The sequence below is a fragment of the Hypanus sabinus genome, chromosome 17 (genome assembly GCF_030144855.1).
Source record: "Hypanus sabinus isolate sHypSab1 chromosome 17, sHypSab1.hap1, whole genome shotgun sequence".
Classification (NCBI taxonomy): Eukaryota; Metazoa; Chordata; class Chondrichthyes; order Myliobatiformes; family Dasyatidae; genus Hypanus; species Hypanus sabinus.
In genome coordinates, this window is record NC_082722.1 from 6,221,578 (window position 1) to 6,240,797 (window position 19,220).

A 19,220-nucleotide genomic window follows, 5' to 3' on the forward strand; every position below is an offset into this window, starting at 1 on the left:
AACTCAATAATGGAAGGTGCATCAATCAAGATGACATGCCTGCCACCTTCCAAGATTACACTTTCAAGATGTTTCAGCACTCCTGCTTTTCTTTATTATAATTGTCAATGTTTCTCTGCCATTCCTGGAAATCTGGTCATACCCATATTGGCTTCATTTGTTAATCCAATGCTCCATGTAAGGAGTGAGATTCAAGATTCAAGATTATTTGATCTCATTTCCAGTACACAAGAGTAAAGCTTGAAAAAGTCTCCAAATAATTATCACCAATATATCACTTGTGGAACCAGAGGAGCAGACGAGCTTCAAGCACCCTTACTGTGCCATCACTTTGGAAAGTGTGATCGCCTGGCTGTACTTCTACTCTGCAGCACCAGAGGTATGGACAAAGGAGGCGGAGGAGTGCTTGCAAGACAGCTTATGTTATTTATTACGGGAATTCACCACTGTCCTTATGGTTGGTGTTGTACATTCCTCCCAGTGCTAATGCTAAGGAAGTGCTCTGTGAACTGTACGGGGCTATTAGCAAACTGCAGACTGCACACCCTCATGGACTGTTTATTGTCGCCGGAGATTTTACCCATGTGAACCTCGTCAGTGCTCCCCAAATTCCATCAGCATGTGGACTTTGCAATGAGAGGGGCAAACATGTTGGACCTTGTTTACACAAACATCCCCGACGCGTACCGGCCAGAGCCCCGCCCCCCCACCTCGGTTACTCAGACCACATTTCTGTTATGCTAATCCCAGCATACAGACTGCTCGTCAGGAGCTCCAGACCAGTTCTGAAGCAAGTGAAAACTTGGCCATCTCTGCTGTTCAAGACTGCTTTGAGCACACTGACTGGCACATGTTCAGGGAGGCTGCAATCGATGGCGACTCTACCAACTTAGAGCAGTCCACGGCATCAGTGACTAGCTATATCAGCAAGTGCATCGATGACGTCACTGTATCCAAGACCATCACTACACACTCCAACCAGAAGCCATGGATGACCACGGATGTGCGTGCGCTGCTGAGGACCCGTGACTCCACCTTCAGAGCAGGCGACAAGGCAGCTTTAACAACAGCAAGGGCCAAACTGTCCCGAGCCATCAGAGGGGCAAAGCGTGCACACGCCCAGCTAATCCACAGCCACTTCCAGGACAGCGGCGACACGCGGCGCATGTGGAAGGGCATCCAGGACACCACCAACTACAGGACAACATCACCCACCTGTACTGGTGATGCCTTCCTCCCAGATGCACTGAATAACTTCTAGGCTCATTTTGAGGTGGAAAATGACATGGCGGCGAGGAAGTCCACCTCTCCTGCGAATGACCAGGTGCTGTGTCTCTCCGTGGCCGACATGAGAAGAACCCTGTGCAGGGTCAACCCACTGAAGCCTGCTGGGCCAGACAATATTCCTGGCAGAGTGCTCAGAGGATGTGCAGACCAGCTAGCAGATGTTCTCACTGACATCTTCAACATCTCCCTGAGCAGCGCCACCATTCCAACATGCTTCAGGGCCGCCACCATTGTCCCCGTGCCGAAGTAGTCTTCAGTGTCCTGCCTCAATGACTACCGTCCCGTTGCTCTCACATCCATCATCATGAAGTGTTTCGAGAGGCTCGTCATGAGGCACATCAAGACCCTGCTGCCCCCCTCACTGGACCCCCTGCAGTTTGCGTATGGTCCCAACCGTTCAACAGACGACACCATTATCATCACCCTCCACCTGGCCCTAACCCACCGAACAAAAAAGACACATCCGTTCGGATGCTGTTCATAGACTTCAGATCAGCATTCTACACAATCATTCTTCAGAAACTGATTGAAAAGCTGAGCCTACTGGGCCTGAACACCTCCCTCTGCAACAGGATCCTAGACTTCCTGACTGGGAGACCTCAGTCAGTACGGTTCAGGAGCAACATCTCCAACACCATCACACTGAGCATGGGGTCCTGCAGGGCTGTGTGCTCAGTCCACTGATGTTCACTCTTTTGACCCATGACTGTGCTGCAATACACAGCTCAAATCACATCATTGAGTTCGCTGATGACACGACCATGGTCGGTCTCATCAGCAAGAACAATGAGTCAGCTTACAGAGAGGAGGTGCAGCGGCTAACAGACTGGTGCAGAGCCAACAACCTGTCTCTGAATGTGAACAAAAGAGATGGTTGTTGACTTCAGGAGGGCACGGAGCGACCACTCCCCGCTCAACATTGATGGCTCCTCTGTTGAGATCGTTAAGAGCACCAAATTTCTTGGTATTCACCTGGTGGAGAATCTCACCTGGTCTCTCAACACTAGCTCCATAGCCAAGAAAGCCCAACAGTGTCTCTACTTTCTGCGAACGCTGAGGAAAGTCTATCTCCCAACCCCCATCCTCATCATATTCTACAGGGGTTGTATTGAGAGCATCCTGAGCAGCTGCATCACTGCCTGGATCGGGAATTGCACCATCTCGGATTGTAAGACCCTGCAGCAGATAGTGAGGTCAGCTGAGAAGATCATCAGGGTCTCTCTTCCCGCCATTACAGATATTTACACCACAAACTGCACCCGCAAAGCTAACAGTATTGTGAAGGGCCCCATGCACCCCTCACACAAACTCTTCTCCCGCCTGCCATCTGGCAAAAGGTACCGAAGCCTTTGGGCTCTCACAACCAGACTGTGCAACAGTTTCTGCCCCCAAACCGTTGGACTCCTCAATACTCAGAGTCTAGACCGATACCTATTGTCTTGTTTATTAATTATTGTACTGCTCTGCACTGTTTTGTGCACTTTATGTAGGCCTGTGCAGGTCTGTAGTCTAGTGCAGTGTTTATGTTGTTTTACGTAGTCTAGTGTAGTCTTGTGCTGTCTCACATAGTCTAGTATAGTTTTGTGTTGTTTCATGTAGTACCAGGGTCCGCGAGGAACGTTTTTACTGTGTACTGTACCAGCAGTTTATGGTTGAAATGACAATAAACTTGACTTGTTAGTGGACTGGATGGTATTCAGAGATTCATCTTTGAGTCTGAATGAATGCACCACAGTTGTCATTGATTTCACGGAAACCTGCATGCCAATGAGAACATGCTGCTTATACCTGAATGAAAAGCCGTAGATGAATCAGAAGTTTCGTAGTCCACTCATAGCTAGACCTGTGGCATTCAAGTCTGTTGTTACAGGACTATACAAGGCCAGACACAACTTATGGTGGTCTATCCCAAGAGCTAAAGAACAATTCTGATTGAGGTTAGAGGCAGAATTGGGTGCACGTCGACTCTGGCAGGGTTTGCAGGCCATTACTTCCTACAAAGTGAACCTAACATCATGAATGGCAGTGATACTTCACTCCCAGATGAGCTCAATGCCCTTTACGCTCACTTTGAAAGGGAGGATAAAACTACAGCTGTGAGTATCCCTGTAACACTATGATCTCTACCCCGGAGACTGATGTCAGAAAGTCTTTCAAGAGGGTGAATCCTTGCAAGGTGACAGGCCCTGGTGGTATACCTGGTAGGGCTCTGAAACCTGTGCCAACCAACTGGCGGGTGTGTTCAAAGAGATTTTCAATCTCTCGTTGCTACAGTTAGAAGTTCCCACCTACTTCAAAATGGAAAAAAATCATACCAGTGCCCAAGAACAGCAGGGTGAGTTGCCTTCATGGCTATCACCCAGTCATACCTACCGTGATTAAGTGCTTTCAGAGGTTGGTTACGGCTAGAATCAACTCCTGCCTTAGCAAGGACCTGTACCAACTGCAAATGCCTTTCACCACAATCGGTTTACAGCTCTTCCAGTGGCCTTGGGTCACCTGGACAATACCGATACTTAAGTCAGACTGCTGTTTATTGACGATGTCTCAGCATTTAGCACAATCATTCCTACAGGACTGCTCAAATTGCCTCAAAACCTGGGCCTCTGTACCTTTCTCTGTAACTTTACAGCCTCTGTGCATATCAGACATAATATCTCCACCTTGTCAACACTAGTCAACACTGGCACAACTCAAGGCTGTGTGCTCTACTACTCTACTCTCTCAACACACATGACTGTGTGTCTAAGCACAGCTCCAACACCACCAATAAATTTGCTGATGCTGGCAGAATTTCAAATGATGTTGAGAAGGCATACAGGAGCAAGATACATCAGCTAGTTGAGTGATGTTGCAGCTACAACCTTGCACTCAACGTCAGTAGGACCAAAGAATTGATTGTGAGCTTCAGAAAGAGTAAGTTGACGGAACACACACCAGTCCTCGTAGAGGGATCTAAAGTGAAAAGGTTAAGTAATTTAAAGTTCCTGGGTGTCAACATCTGAGGATCTATCCTGTCCTAACATATCGACGTAGATACACACACACACACACACAAACAAAATTCCACTTCAGCTGTTGCCCCAATTAGCCGAAGTTTCATGGTGATAGTTTAGAAGGTATACTACAGTACTATAAAACTGTGTATTAGTTCCTGATAGTTATTGATAGAGGAATACTGTTAGGCAGATGGATTTTAATTTGGTCTAGCAGGGTAATTTTTTTTGGCAAGTATCAGATCTTTTTGTGGCATTTTGGCAAGGGTCTGAATTTTTTTAATCAATAAAACACAAAATTAATCAAAAATCACTACTTTTTGGATCAGTGTCCATTGGTCCAGATGGATGACATAATACAACTGCACGCAACTGATGCTATTAAAGAACTGTTTACTCTAAGCATGGTACTGCCACAAAAGAGCACATGACTGACTGACGCTAGTTAGAAACTGTTCATCAACAATCTCCTGTCTCAGTTAAATGGCATAGTGTACCAAATAAATAAAGAGAATCCCGATTATTTTCTCAACTTATTTTTGTTCTTTAACAGTTGTCCCAATTAACTGATGGCTCAATTAACAGGAATTCACTGTAGATATATTTTTGTACTGCACTGTACTACTACCATAAAACAACAAATATCATAACATATGCCAGGCAAGTATGCCAAATGCCTTCTTCACTACTGTGGTGAACTACATATACCCGTCTGGACACGTCCCCCCCCCACCCCGCTGACTGCTCCTGTGGCTCCTCCCACAGACCCCGTGTGGTGAACTACATATACCTGTCTGGACACGCCCCCCTGCTGACTGCTCCTGTGGCTCCTCCCACAGACCCCTCTGGACACGCCCCCCCTGCTGACTGCTCCTGTGGCTCCTCCCACAGACCCCTCTGGACACGCCCCCCCTGCTGACTGCTCCTGTGGCTCCTCCCACAGACCCCGGTATAAAGGCGATTGAGGCCTGAGCCTGGCCTCTCAGTCTCCAGGATGTAGTATGGTGGTCACTCACTGCTTGTTCCTTCTTCCAGTCAATAAAAGCCGATATCTCGCCTTTACATCTCAGAGAGAGTTATTGATGGTGCATCAATTTTATTGATTGGAAGTTTTAAAACATGGAAACCGTTTTACATCCGGAAAGATTGGATTTGGACCCCCAAGCCCCTGAAGCAGCTCTTGCCTTTGAACTCTGGCTTGCATGCTTCCAATCATACTTGGAGGAGGTTCGTGCGACTGACCCCGCTGTTATGCACAGAATTCACCTCTCGAGGGTCACCCCGAAAGTTTACTCACTTATCAGGGACCTGCCGACCTACGGAGGGGCACTGGACACCCTCAAAAGACAGTACCTGCAGCAAGACGTCTACGCAAGACATCACTTAGCTACGCGATGACAGCGGCCTGCAGAGTCGAGCGCCGAGTTTCTCCGAGCACTACAGACACTCATCCGAACTTGTGACTGCAAAACGCTCACGGCAGAACAGCATGCGGAGCTGCTAGTACGAGACACCTTTGTTACAGGAATTAGGTCAGTGTATGTGCACCAGCGGCTGCTGGAAAATGCTGTACTCCCTGGAGGACATCAGGACAATGACCAGGGACTGCCAAATCTGCGCTGAGTGCAAACCGCACTTCTACCGTCCTGACATGGCGCAACTTGTCAAGGCCACCGAGTGTTGACTTTAAGGGCCCCCTTCCCTCCACCGACCGCAATGTCTATTTTCTCAATATTATCGACGAGTACTCGCGGTTCCCCTTTGCCATCCCCTGCCCCGACACCACTACCACGTCCATCATAAAAGCCCTGCGCCAGCTCTTCACTCTGTTCGGATATCCCTGCTATATCCACAGTGAAAGAAGGTCCTCCTTTATGAGTGACGAGCTGCGCTGGTACCTGCTGGCTAGGGGCATTGCTACTAGTCAGACCTCGAGCTATAATCCCCGGGGAAATGGACAGGTGGAGAGGGAGAATGCCACAGTGTGGAAGGCCACACTTTTAGCCCTTAAGTCAAAAGGGTTGCTGGTCTCTCGATGGCAGGAGGTCCTCCCTGAGGCACTCCACTCTATCCGCTCTCTGTTATGTACGTCAACCAATGCCACCCCTCACGAGCGCTTATTCTCTTTTCCCAGGAAGTCTGCCACTGGGACCACCCTACCAGCTTGGCTGACGTCCCCAGGGCCAGTGCTGCTCCAGAGACATGTGAGGAGCAATAAATACTCCCCGCTGGTCGAGAGGGTTCACCTTCTACATGCGAACCCCCAGTGTGCCTATGTGGTCTTACCTGATGGGCGGGAGGACACGGTCTCTGTCCGCGACCTGGTGCCCGCAGGTGCAGCACACCACTACCCCGAACACTCTCCGGTAACTATGAACCCTGTACCCGAGGTGACACCGTGCTCACCAGGCCCTACACAGACTCCTCATGACACTCCCATACTGGGCGTCTCGTACGCGTATATACCAGGCGCCTCGCACTCTCATGAGGGATCACTGACGCCTAGTGGGCTGACACCTCCAGTTAGGCCGGAACCAGCACAACCACCGTCTCCGGTGCAATCACCACCGGCACCTGTGCAATCACAGCCGGTGCTACGTAGATCGCAGCGACAGATTCGACCACCTGATAGACTTAACCTGTAAATATACTTGTAAGAAACTTTGCCACATGGGGACTCTTTTTAAAACAAAGGGGGGGTGAATGTGGTGAACTACATATACCTGTCTGGCCCCTCCTGCTGACTGCTCCTGTGGCTCCTCCCACAGACCCCGGTATAAAGGCGATTGAGACCGGAGCCCGGCCTCTCAGTCTCCAGGATGTAATATGATGGTCACTCACTGCTTGTTCCTTCTTCCAGTCAATAAAAGCCGATATCTCGCCTTCACGTCTCAGAGAGAGTTATTGATGGTGCATCAACTACCCTGTCTACTTGTGCAGCCGCTTTGAGGGAATTGAGTCCACCTAGGTCTCTGTTCTATAATATTCTACAAGGCCTCAGCATTTACTGCTTAAGCTGACATGCTTTAACTGGCCAAAATACAACACTTTGTAGTTGTCTGAGTTAAATTTCATATACCGTAGACGAATTAGCTGGTTGACATGTTAATGAGAATAGTTAAGAGAGAGAAAGAGTATTAACAATGAAATGAGAAGTGATTGTGAGATGAGGGAAATTGGATGGGGGGAGGGGCTGTAGGAAATACCTGGCATGTCAGGCAACACGAGTGAAACTGCAGATGCTGGAGGACTGAGCGCCGGTGTTCGGCGAAACGGTCCCCCACTCTGCAGTGGGTCTCCCCAGCATGTCAGGCCATGTTGGTGAAGTGAGAAAATCTGAGTCAATTTTGCAGGTGGATAACTCACATTAAAAGTGTCCAATTCTGATACAAACAGAGAAAAAAAGTTATCCGTAGTTGTAACAATTCAATATTAAATCTGAAAGTGTCGAAGGGGAACTCAAAGAAACGCATTGAAAAATATGAAGTTATGTGCTTTGGTAGGAAGGACAGAAAACTACAATTCTTCTTTACCAGTGTTTACTGCTTCTTGTTCAAGTGGTTTGTTAAGTATAAAAAGAGATCTATGGGTATAATGAACAACTAGAGAGGCAAATGGTTTGCGACCATTTATCGCACGGGGAACAAAGGCAAGTTTGGAAAGTGCTTACGTCTGCTGCTTGAATTCTGAAGTCAGCAAGTTACCTAGTTGTCCCTGATCAAATACAAATGACCAACCCAAGTAACATACAAGAGAAAATCTGCAAATGCTGGAAATCTGAGCAACACACACAAAAGATCCCAAGTAACATTGCACTTTCTTCTAATTTCTAAAAATGTCCTCCTATCTCTCTAATGGATATCAACAATATCATCTCTTTTCCATGACCCAAACACATTTGACCTTGATCCCAATTCAACTCTCCAAATGCTCCCTCCTCTCATGACATTGGATCACTGCCATGTCTTGAGCCTCTGGGTGAAGGATTGAAAAGGACCCCTGACCTTACCTCCAAATGTGGCCTCAATCCAAATGCCAAACAGCAGTTCACTCTTCTCAAACCCTTCTCCTCACATAGGCCAATGGATGTAACCAGTACTTCCCTTTCTCTAGCTTTAATGGTGTAGCACATCTGATATTTTGGGCCTTGGGCCATGTTGAATTGATGCGTAATAACACTAGTAGATATTGAAACTAGGCTGCTGTTGTAATTTGCTTTGCTCTGCTTTAAATGAAGAGGACATCCTTGGACAATAATTCACCTTGTCAGATTACAGATTGCGAAGGAATATAAACCTGCTGCATCTGAAGACATCCCCCATGGATATACATGACGAACAATTGAGAATGTCGCTACACCATTCATGTCCAAGGAAGACGAATGCTCCACTATCACAGAAAGCACAATCTGCTTCCATTGAATGACTCAACATGCCAACATCTGTTTACTGAATGGCTTGTTAAAGTTTTTTTTAACTCATGAGAGATGGTGACGTGCTTAAACCATAGACTTTTATTTGATACCAATCATAAATATTCTCTAGATCACTAAAATACAACTGATACACGTGGCTTCAGCATAAGATTTCCCAAGACACATAATCATGTAAGAGATTATAGACAAAAATAATGGATGCAATTTTAATGGGTTTGAACTACGATGACACTTCCTCATTTCACCTGCAGACGACGGTTCTTTGCGGGAATGGGAACCGCTCTCGGGGTTTCACAACTGGCCGTTGTTCAGCACGCCAAGGGCTCGGTCCAAGGGTCTGGAGGCTTAGGATCTCGGGGCTCTGGAGACGGGTGGTTCGAAGGTCGGCATCCTGGACTGGTGTGTCATGGGAGCTGGAACATCTCTGGCTGTGTGCCCACAGAGCTTGAACAAAGCAACGCAATGGTCTTTTAAATGTAAACCAGCAAGTTGTTGGTTATGTCTCCCCTCTCGCTGTGAAACGGAGACACCACTTATCCCTTGTTAGGGGAGGGAGAGCCTGTGGTATGTGGAATGCCGGGTGAACTATGTAGTTTTTGGAGTACTGCAAGTCTGTGTCTTTGCTGTTACCTTACTCACGCTTGAGTGCTCGGTGGTGGGTGCTGATGCTCTTTTTTACCGGGGATTATTGCTTGCTGCCACTTACATGCAGGAGGGAAGGGAGCTTGGGGCGGTGGGGGGGGGGACTTAGGGTTCTAACATTTAACTGTCGTTCATTCTTTGGGGCACTCCTCTGTTTTTGTGGTTGGTTGCAAAGAAAAAGCATTTCAGGATGTGTATTGTACACATTTCTCTGGCATTAAATGTCCCTTTGAAACCTTTTAACTAAAGGAATGAAATGTAATAAAAACAGGTGATGTATGACAAATGATTCTGTACAATACGTGCCTGGTGAATTTGCCAAATGATCACAAGCTGGATTGCTCTTGTGCTCTTTGTTTGCTCATTCCTGACAATGAAAGACTCCGTTTACACCCACAGAACTTGGCAAATCCTCAATCTGCTTTTAATAAATTTCTGAATAAAAGTCAAGGATGTGGGACAGAAAAAAAAACATTTATCAATACTAGTGCAAACTCATCTACAGCTTACAGGCCCTCAAGTAGGGAAAGGTTGAATAGATTAGAACTCCCAGGGGCACAGGAGAATGAGGGGAGATTTGATAGAGGCATACAAAATTACGAGGGACATAGGTAGGGTTAATATAATCAGGCATTTCCACAGAGGCTGGTGAGACTAGAACTAAGGATCATGGGCTAAGGGTGAAAAATGAAACATTTAAGAGGAACAGGAGAAAGGGGACTCCTTCACTCAGTGTGGAATGAGCTGCTAGCAGAAGCAGTGGGTGTGGGTTTGATTGCAACATTTAAGAGAAGTTTGGATGTGTATATGGGTGGGAGGGGGTATGGAGGGCTATGATGAGTGCGGGTTAAAGGAACTGGATAGAGTAATTGTTCAACATGGATGAGGTGAGACTAGTGATCTCTTTCTGAGCTGTAGCATTCTATGATCCTATGACTCTAAAACAGAACTAAGAGTTTGATTTCTGGAGCAAAATTAAGTATGAGGGTAATCTTACAAGGAGCATAAAATTGAAATGTAAAAGTTTCTGTATATGAAATTTAGGTCCCTTACAGTCAGAACTGAGTGTGGGAACTGGCAGAGTGTTTCTGACCAAGAAACGAATAATATCATGGAAATGCTCAGGGAGTGAAAGGGCACAGTTTTAAGATGCTTGGAAGTAGGTACAGAGGAGATGTCGGGTAAGTTTTTTTATGTAGAGAGCGGTGAGTGCGTGGAATGGGCTGCCAGCGACAGCAGCACAGGCGGATACGACAGGGTCTTTTAAGAGACTCCTGGATAGGTACATGGAGCTCAGAAAAATAGAGGGCTATGGGTAACCCTAGGTAATTTCTACAGTAAGTGCATGTCTGGCACAGTATGGTGGGCTGAAGGGCCTGTACTGTGCTGTAGGATTTCTATGTTTCTATGAGCCATGAGTCTCATTACAAATAGGATTTAAAGAGCAGGAGAAATTAATGGGACTGACAACCAACAAGAGGCCAGGGCTTGATAGTCTGCATCTGGAATATTAAAGGAAAAGGAAATAAAGGATACTTTGTAGCGGTGTGCTACACGCAGCGCTAAAATTACCACACGGAGTCGGTAACTGCAGTCGAAGGAAAAAACTTTATTCGAAAACTTCAGCCTCACTTTTAAGCCTCTGTCAACCTGCCCCCCATGGCGCAGAGGCTCCAAAGCTCTGTGCTCGCAAACCCCCGTAGGCTATCTAATTGTGAGTCGGTTCGGATACACTAGGAAATGGGTCGCCACATAACCCCCCCCCAGAACCGGCGATACACCCCCCAATGTCCACAGTCTGGGCCAGAACCTGCTTGGGAGGTCGGCCTCTGCGCCGAGGCGCCGGAAACTTGGCCGGTTGCGCCAGGTCCACATGGGCCGGTTTGAGGCAGTCCACTGTGAAAACCTCCTCTTTCCCCCCAACGTCCAGCATGAACGTGGACCCGTTGTTCCGGAGCACCATAAACGGCCCCTCGTATGGCCGCTGCAGCGGTGGCCGATGCCCGCCCCTTCGTACAAACACAAACTTACAGTTCTGTAGGTCTTTGGGTACGCAGGTCGGGTGCTGCCCGTGCTGTGAAGTGGGTATGGGGGCCAGGTTACCGAGCTTCTCGCGTAGTCTGCCCAGGACTGCTGCGGGTTCTTCCTCTTGCCCCCTTGGGGCTGGTAGGAACTCCCCGGGGACGACCGGGGCGCGCCGTATACCAACTCGGCCGACGAGGCGTGCAGGTCGTCCTTGGGCGCTGTGCGGATGCCGAGTAGGACCCAGGGAAGCTCGTCCGCCCAGTTGGCTCCTCGCAGGCGGGCCATGAGGGCCGACTTCAGGTGACGGTGGAAACGCTCCACTAGCCCGTTCGACTGTGGGTGGTAGGCAGTTGTGTGGTGCAGCTGAGTCCCCAAAAGGCTGGCCATAGCTGACCACAGGCTGGAGGTGAACTGGGCGCCTCTGTCGGAGGTAATGTGGGCCGGGACACCAAAGCGAGATATCCAGGTGGCGATCAGGGTTCGGGCGCAAGATTCGGAGGTGGTGTCGGTGAGCGGGACCGCCTCTGACCATCTTGTGAACCGGTCCACGATAGTCAGGAGGTAATGCGCTCCGCGCGACACTGGCAGGGGGCCCACGATATCCACATGAATGTGGTCGAAACGCCGGTGGGCGGGATGGAACTGCTGCGGTGGGGCTTTGGTGTGCCGCTGCACCTTGGCCGTCTGGCAGTGCATGCACGTTCTGGCCCATTCACTGACCTGTTTGCGGAGTCCGTGCCAAACGAACCTGCTGGAAACCATCCGGACAGTTGTCCGGATGGAGGGATGCGCCAAGTTATGAATGGAGTCGAAAACGCGGCGCCGCCATGCTGTCAGGACGACTGGACGGGGCTGGCCGGTGGCGACGTCACAGAGTAGGGTCCTCTCACCTGGGCCCACGGGGAGGTCCTGGAGCTGCAGACCGGAGACTGCGGTTCTGTAACTCGGAATCTCCTCATCCGCCTGCTGTGCCTCTGCCAGTGCCTCAAAGTCTACCCCTTGGGAAAGGGCATGAACGGTAGGGCGAGAGAGCGCATCCGCCACAACATTGTCCTTACCCGAGACGTGCCGGACATCCGTCGTGTATTCAGAGATGTAGGACAGGTGGCGTTGCTGGCGGGACGACCAGGGGTCGGATGCTTTCGTAAACGCAAAGGTAAGCGGTTTGTGGTCCGTGAACGCGGTGAAGGGCCGACCTTCTAGGAAGTACCTGAAATGCCGGATTGCCAGGTAGAGCGCCAACAGTTCCCGGTCGAAAGCACTGTACTTAAGCTCGGGTGGTCGCAGGTGTTTGCTGAAAAACGCCAGGGGTTGCCAGCGACCTGCGATGAGCTGCTCCAGCACCCCACCGACTGCCGTGTTCTTGCCGTCACGGGATCACCGTGACCAGAAACTCAGGAGTCCCAGTGACATTAATAAACCGGGATCACCGTGACCAGAAACTCAGGAGCCCCAGTGACATTAATAAAGTGATTAGTAGAGCAGGTCAGAGGCTGCGTTTCCTGCAATGTGAGTCCCCACCAGAGTCTCCAAAGTCTTTCCATTGTCCAAAAGGCACTATTTAAGAGAATGATGAAATACTCTCCAACTTCTTGGTTGCTTTAAGTAAATTTCTGAACAAAAGGCAAGGATGTGGTTACAGTTCCAATGACCTATAAAATAAGAAGAACTTTAGGGTGGAGCTTAGGAGGACAATGGCACCTAACAGCAATTCCTTTGTTTGCATCTTTGGAAACAGCTCTATTTCCATCTTTAATATCTCTATGTTTCCTTTCCAGGGTTCTTTTGAAGGCTCTGACCTTGAGTTACACGCTGACTTTGATTCTTTGCAGATATGGGGTCTCAAGACTGGCCGCTATTCGATATGCCAAGGACACAGTCTTGAAGACTGGCACGCCTTCAGGGTTCCGGGATTTCATGGCTCTGGAGGTGGGTGGATTCGTGGTCGGTGCCTCTGCTGGAATTCGGTGTGTCGTGGGAGATGGAAGATCGGAAGCAGTGGGCTGGCTGCTGGCTGTGTGCCTAGACACCCACGTTTTTTGGGCACAGAGCTCAGAAGAAATGATGCAACAGACTTTTAACACCATAAATCAGCGAGTTGTTTGTTCTGTCTCCCCTCTCGCTGTGAAACAAAGACACCTCTTCCTCCCTTGTTAGGGAGAGAGAGAGTCTGTGGTATGTCAAATACCAGGTGAACAAGTAGTCTTTGGGGTACTGTAAGTCTGTGTCTTTATTGATGCTTTGCTGTTTGTTTGAGGGGATGCTGATGCTTTTTTGCTGTTGGGGGAGAGTGTATTGTTGCTTTGCTGCTGCTTATGTGTGGAGGGGCTTTGGGGTTCTAACATTTAACTGTCATTCATTCCTTGGGGGCACTCCTCTGTTTTCATGGATGTTTGCGAAGAAAAAGCATTTCAGGATGTATATTGAATACATTTCTCTGACATTAAATGTACCTACTGAAACTTACTGACCTGTCACACGTACATCGAAACATTGAATGAAACCTCCAAGAAGCAGGCCAGTTGTTCCTAGTAGATTCACCAACATTGATATCATTGAATCTCTGTTTTTGGAGGCAAGTCATGTGCTGTGAAATGGAACTCACTACTTGAAACTGTTAACTCAGATTAAGTGCAAATATCTGTAAAGCCACCTAATCATTAGGTGAGATGTTATCCCTCAATCATTTCATGTGCTCTGCTCTATTCCACAACATCCATATCTAATTCCACTGATCTTATTAGGTTAAATGGTCAGCACAACGTTGTGGGCCACAGGGCAGTACTATGTTCCAATTACTGCTGACACCTCCAACAGGACGGCACCACCTCCTCTTTCAACGTTGAAAAGGTACCATTCCTTCAGTCATGCTGTGGTTCCCTCTTACACCCCACAATTACCCATTCCCTTCCAATGTCAACTTCACTTGTGATTATAGGATAACTCACACCTGGCCTTTAACCTCCCTTCATCCTGTGGCCTTGGGTCCAAAATTCAATTCCTGTGATGCAACTACTGACTTTTTATTCAAGTTAATAGTTTAGAAGACCTCTGTTCAGTCTGCAAGCATAACTCCAAGCACCCAGTTGTACCTAACTTTAATTTTTATTTTTCTCCCACTCTGACATGTTTTCTTAGCTTCCTTCTAGGAACTGAACATGAGCACTTGGTTGGGCATATAGCCTGACTCAACAATAAGTTCAATATTTTCAAATAATTAGTGTTCCATCTTTTTCATATCAGATTTCCAACCATCCCTATAATTCTTCAGTTGCTTTTAAGACAATTGTTTTGCATGCTCACCTCTTTTGCCTCTGAATCTCTCATACTTTCCATCTTGGACAGTTAGCATGACAACAGCCAATCATCAATAATGCTCAAATTTATTAGTAAGGAAGTGGTAATAGGGCACATGGATTTATCCTTGATGCTGTAATCACATCGAGAGAGAAAATGGCTGATATATTAAGATTTTGATAAGGTGCCACACAAGAGTTAATCAAACAAAATTAGAACATAAGGAGTTGGTAATATACAGGTGTAGACTTAAGATGGATTTGCAGACTGAAAATAGATTAGAAATACAGGGTTAATTTTCAAGCTGTTGCAGGAATTGATGCTGTGGGCCTCTGCCTTTAACAATTCCTTTTCTGCAGGGATCTGGAAAAGGATGGACAATAGTGACCGTTCTCTTCCCAAATAGGCTGAAACCAACTGCATATCCCCTGACAGTAATTGAGACCGATCAAAGAAGAACCTCAGAATTTTATGATCTTTGTAGCACATTCCTGGACAAAGTGATGCACTAAATTAAGTGCTTCCTTTCTGTTGCTGCATCACAATGCTTCAAACCTTTCAGACAAAGTAAGATGTTAATTATACTCTAAATGGAGCATTAGGGAAAAGCTTGAAGTAATATAGATATATTTTTAGACCAATATATAATGAACATCATTCCACTAATTACTTTTAACAAAACTATTTTGTATTTTGAATGTTAAATACAAAACAAAGTTGGTTAAATATTTGTAGGAATATCAGAAGCAGGCTTAATGGTAGTATAGAGTAGAGCAAAATTAATCTTTCCTCCCCCTCACATAACTAAATTGATAATCCTGACTACATCAGTACTTCCAAAGATGTACCGACAAACAAGATCTCTTTTGTTAAAAATGCAACTAAAGGCAGTAACAATTTTTGCTCAAGCTGCTGTGGGCAGTCCATCATGGGGTCTAGCCTCCCCACTATCAAGGACATCTTCAAAAAGCTGATATCCATCATTAAGGTCCCTCACCACCTTGTTCTCATGCTACTTTCAGAGAAGAAATACAGAAACCTGAAGTCAAGTCAAGGCTAGTCAAGTCACTTTTTATTATCATTTTGGCCATAACTGCTGGTACAGTACACAGTAAAAACGAGACAACGTTTTTCAGGACCATGGTGCAACATGAAACAGTACAAAAACTACACTGAACTACGTAAAAACAACACAGAAAAAACTACACTAGACTACAGACCTACCCAGGACTGCATAAAGTGCACAAAACAGTGCCGGCATTATAATAAATAATAAGCAAGACAATAGGCACAGTAGAGGGCAGTAAGTTGGTGTCAGTCCAGGTTCTGGGTATTGAGGAGTCTGATGGCTTGGGGGAAGAAACTGTTACATAGTCTGGTCGTGAGAGCTTGAATGCTTCAGTGCCTTTTCCCAGATGGCAGGAGGGAGAAGAATTTGTTTGAGGGGTGCGTGGGGTCCTTCATAAAGCTGCTTGCTTTGCGGATGCAGCATGTAAGGTAAATGTCCGTAATGGCGGGAAGAGAGACCCCGATGATCTTCTCAGCTGACGTCACTATCTGCCGCAGGGTCTTGCGATCTGAAATGGTGCAATTTCTGAACCAGATAGTGATGCGGCTGCTCAGAATGCTCTCAATACAACCCCTGTAGGATGTGATGAGGATCGGGGCGTGGGAGATGGACTTTCCAAGCTGGTGTTGAGGGACCAAGTGAGATTCTCCACCAGGTGAACACCAAGAAATTTGGTGCTCTTTACGATCTCTACCGAAGAGCCGTCAACGTTCAGCGGGGAGTGGTCACTCCGTGCCCTCCTGAAGTCAACAACCATCTCTTAAGTTTTGTTCACATTCAGAGACAGGTTGTTGGCTCTGCACCAGTCCGTTAGCCGCTGCACCTCCTCTCTGTAAACTGACTCATCGTTCTTGCTGATGAGACCCACCACTGTTGTGTCATCGGCGAACTTGATGATATGGTTCGAGCTGTGTGTTGCAGCACAGTCATGGGTCAGCAGAGTGAACAGAGTGAACAGAGGGCCCCATGCTCAGTGTGATGGTGTTGGAGATGCTGCTCCCGATCCGGACTGACTGAGGTCTCCCAGTCAGGAAGTCTAGGATCCAGTTGCAGAGGGAGGTGTTCAGGCCCAGTAGGCTCAGCTTTCCAATCAGTTTCTGAGGGATGATTGTGTTGAATGCTGAACTGAAGTCTATGAACAGTATTCAAACATACGTGTATGTGTACATGTGTGAACACACAATGTTTGAGGAACAACTTCTCCTCTATCATCAAATTTCTGAACAACAATGAACCCATGAAGATTCACTCACTATCTGTGCTCTCTTTTTGCATGACTTATATTTTTAACTATATAATTCTTGTTGTAATTTATAGCACATTTATAGCATTGCACTGTAGCTTTGCCACAAAACAACACATTTCAAGACATCTAGTGATAATAAACCTGATTCTGCGTCTTCCTTTACTCTGTTCCAAAATAAGTTATGAAAATGTGTCAGAGAAATTATTACAAATTATTTGACCCATTTACTTCTTAAGAAAACGACATTCTAACTTCTTCAATGGTTTTATTGAAAGTGAAATTAGTCTTTGTCAGAGGTGGTAAATGAGCCGGCAGTTTATTTTGCCTTATGCCTAGTGACTATAACCCATTTGATGCCTCTGATGAAAATGAATTCACCCACATCAAATTACATTTGAAAAGAATTTCTTACACAAATTATATAAAATTGAACCACAGAACTTTGCAAAGGTGGCATCGATATGCAAATGAAGATTGAAGGAAAAAAGCTGTTGTTACTTTCTTGTGATTCGGTGTTTTTATCTTTAAAAGGTCACATTTATAATTCTCTAAATCATCTTTGATTTTTGAACGTTTCCAGTTTAAAAAGGTGTCTTACCTTTGATAGACTGCTATTAGGATTTTGCAATCAATGAATCTCTGCAGGTGCAGCATTGACAGCACCCTAACTAGATGTGTTCAACTGAAATTGTTAACCTGCTCAGTTGAGGAAAAACACCAGAGACATGAAATTACCTCTGGGACGGTTTTTATTCTGAGAGGAGTTTGCAGCCCCTCGCACTTCGGGCGTAAGGCAGCCAACTCCCAATTTGTCGGTTCACAGAGGTCATACTTATACCCAAAAGCGGGGCACTACATTCGCAAATATGGTCACCGATTCAAATTCATCAATTGATTGGCTATTGCATAGCTAAGCACGCGAAATACTCAGAATAAGTATAGACACAAGCGAAATACTTGTAATAGTAGGGACGCAAGCAAAACACTCGAAATAGATATATAGCTCAGATACTTTGCCAGACACATTGTATTGAGGTGGCAAGGTTTCTCTTTCCTTGTGGTTGCCATGTCCGTTTGGTACTCTATTTTAGTTTCATGTTCCCTGTCCTCCTACGCTTCCCCAATTACATACTGTCTCCAGACCTGTACGCATACTTTGCTACACTTACCCCTCGTCCCCCCTTCTACAAGTACTCCTTACCCTCTTCACATTCTCAGATGCAACATGGGTTGGTGACCAAGGCCACAAGAGTTGTGAATATCACGTAAATCAGCCTTCCAACTGTCTACAACTTTTCACTGCCTCATGAAAACAGCCTACAATTTTACCCTTCCTATCCCTGTTATTCTCTCTTTGCACTCCTTCTATTGGACAGAAGATATGAAACCTTGAGAACACATCCCAACAAGATCAAGGGCAGCTTCTATCCCATTGTTATAATATTCTTGAATGGATGCCTTCTAGGATAAAAATGAAATCAGGATCTTTCAATTTACTTTGTCATGGCCCTTACACATTATTACTATATACTGCAATTTTCCCTTTTTTAAGAATCTTTATGTACTTATGTATGGAATGATCTGCTTGTATGGCATGGAAACAAAAGCTTTTCACTAAATCTCAATGGATGTAACAATAATAAATTACCAATAATTTGTACTTCTCAGTAAGATTTTTCCTCGCCCTCCACGGCAGCCTTCAAAGTTTTTTTTAAAACCCCATTTTTGAACAGCAATGGGACTGAAGGACCTGCAGTTTGGTGGAAGTCAGCACGTCAGTTCTGATGAAGGGTCTCGGCCCAAAACATCAACTTGGACAAAAAGGTAGATGAACTGATTAGCAAGTTTTCAGATGACACAAAAATTAGTGGAATTGCAGATAATGGAAAGGGTTATCAAAGGATACAGCAGGATAACGATCTGCTGCAGATATGGATAGAGAAATGACAGATGAGTTTAATCCAGGCAAGTGTGAGATGTTGCACTTTGGGAGGTCAAATGCAAGGGGAAAATATAGGGTACATACAAAATAATGGAGGAACTCGTTAAGTCAGGCAGCATCTATGGAAGGCAATAAACCGCCAACACTTCAGGCTAAGACCTTTCACCAGGACTGAAAAGGAAGGGGACAGAAGCCAGATTAAGAAGGTGGGAGGAGGCGGAATGAAGTTGATAGGTGGAAGAGGTGAAGCCACATTGAGAGGAGGTTGCTGGGGAGGTGAG

At 46.4% G+C, this 19,220-nt stretch overlaps 1 protein-coding gene across 3 annotated transcripts in view; it reads right to left on the reverse strand.

The window, feature by feature from the left end:
- The window catches only part of st3gal2 (ST3 beta-galactoside alpha-2,3-sialyltransferase 2), a 285,788-nt gene that overhangs the window by 157,137 nt on the left and 109,431 nt on the right, over positions 1-19,220 (reverse strand). The window contains exons 2-3 of one of the 3 annotated variants that reach the window (XM_059992503.1): positions 11,392-13,037; positions 8,857-9,162 (exon numbers count right to left, since the gene is read on the reverse strand). The exons of the other annotated variants lie outside the window; for them this stretch is intronic. Of the exons in view, the coding sequence (XP_059848486.1) occupies positions 9,064-9,162; positions 11,392-12,147 (855 nt within the window). The 5' untranslated portion in view covers positions 12,148-13,037 and the 3' untranslated portion in view covers positions 8,857-9,063. Of the gene's footprint in view, positions 1-8,856; positions 9,163-11,391; positions 13,038-19,220 lie in introns of those variants that run through there. 3 annotated transcript variants of the gene reach the window in all.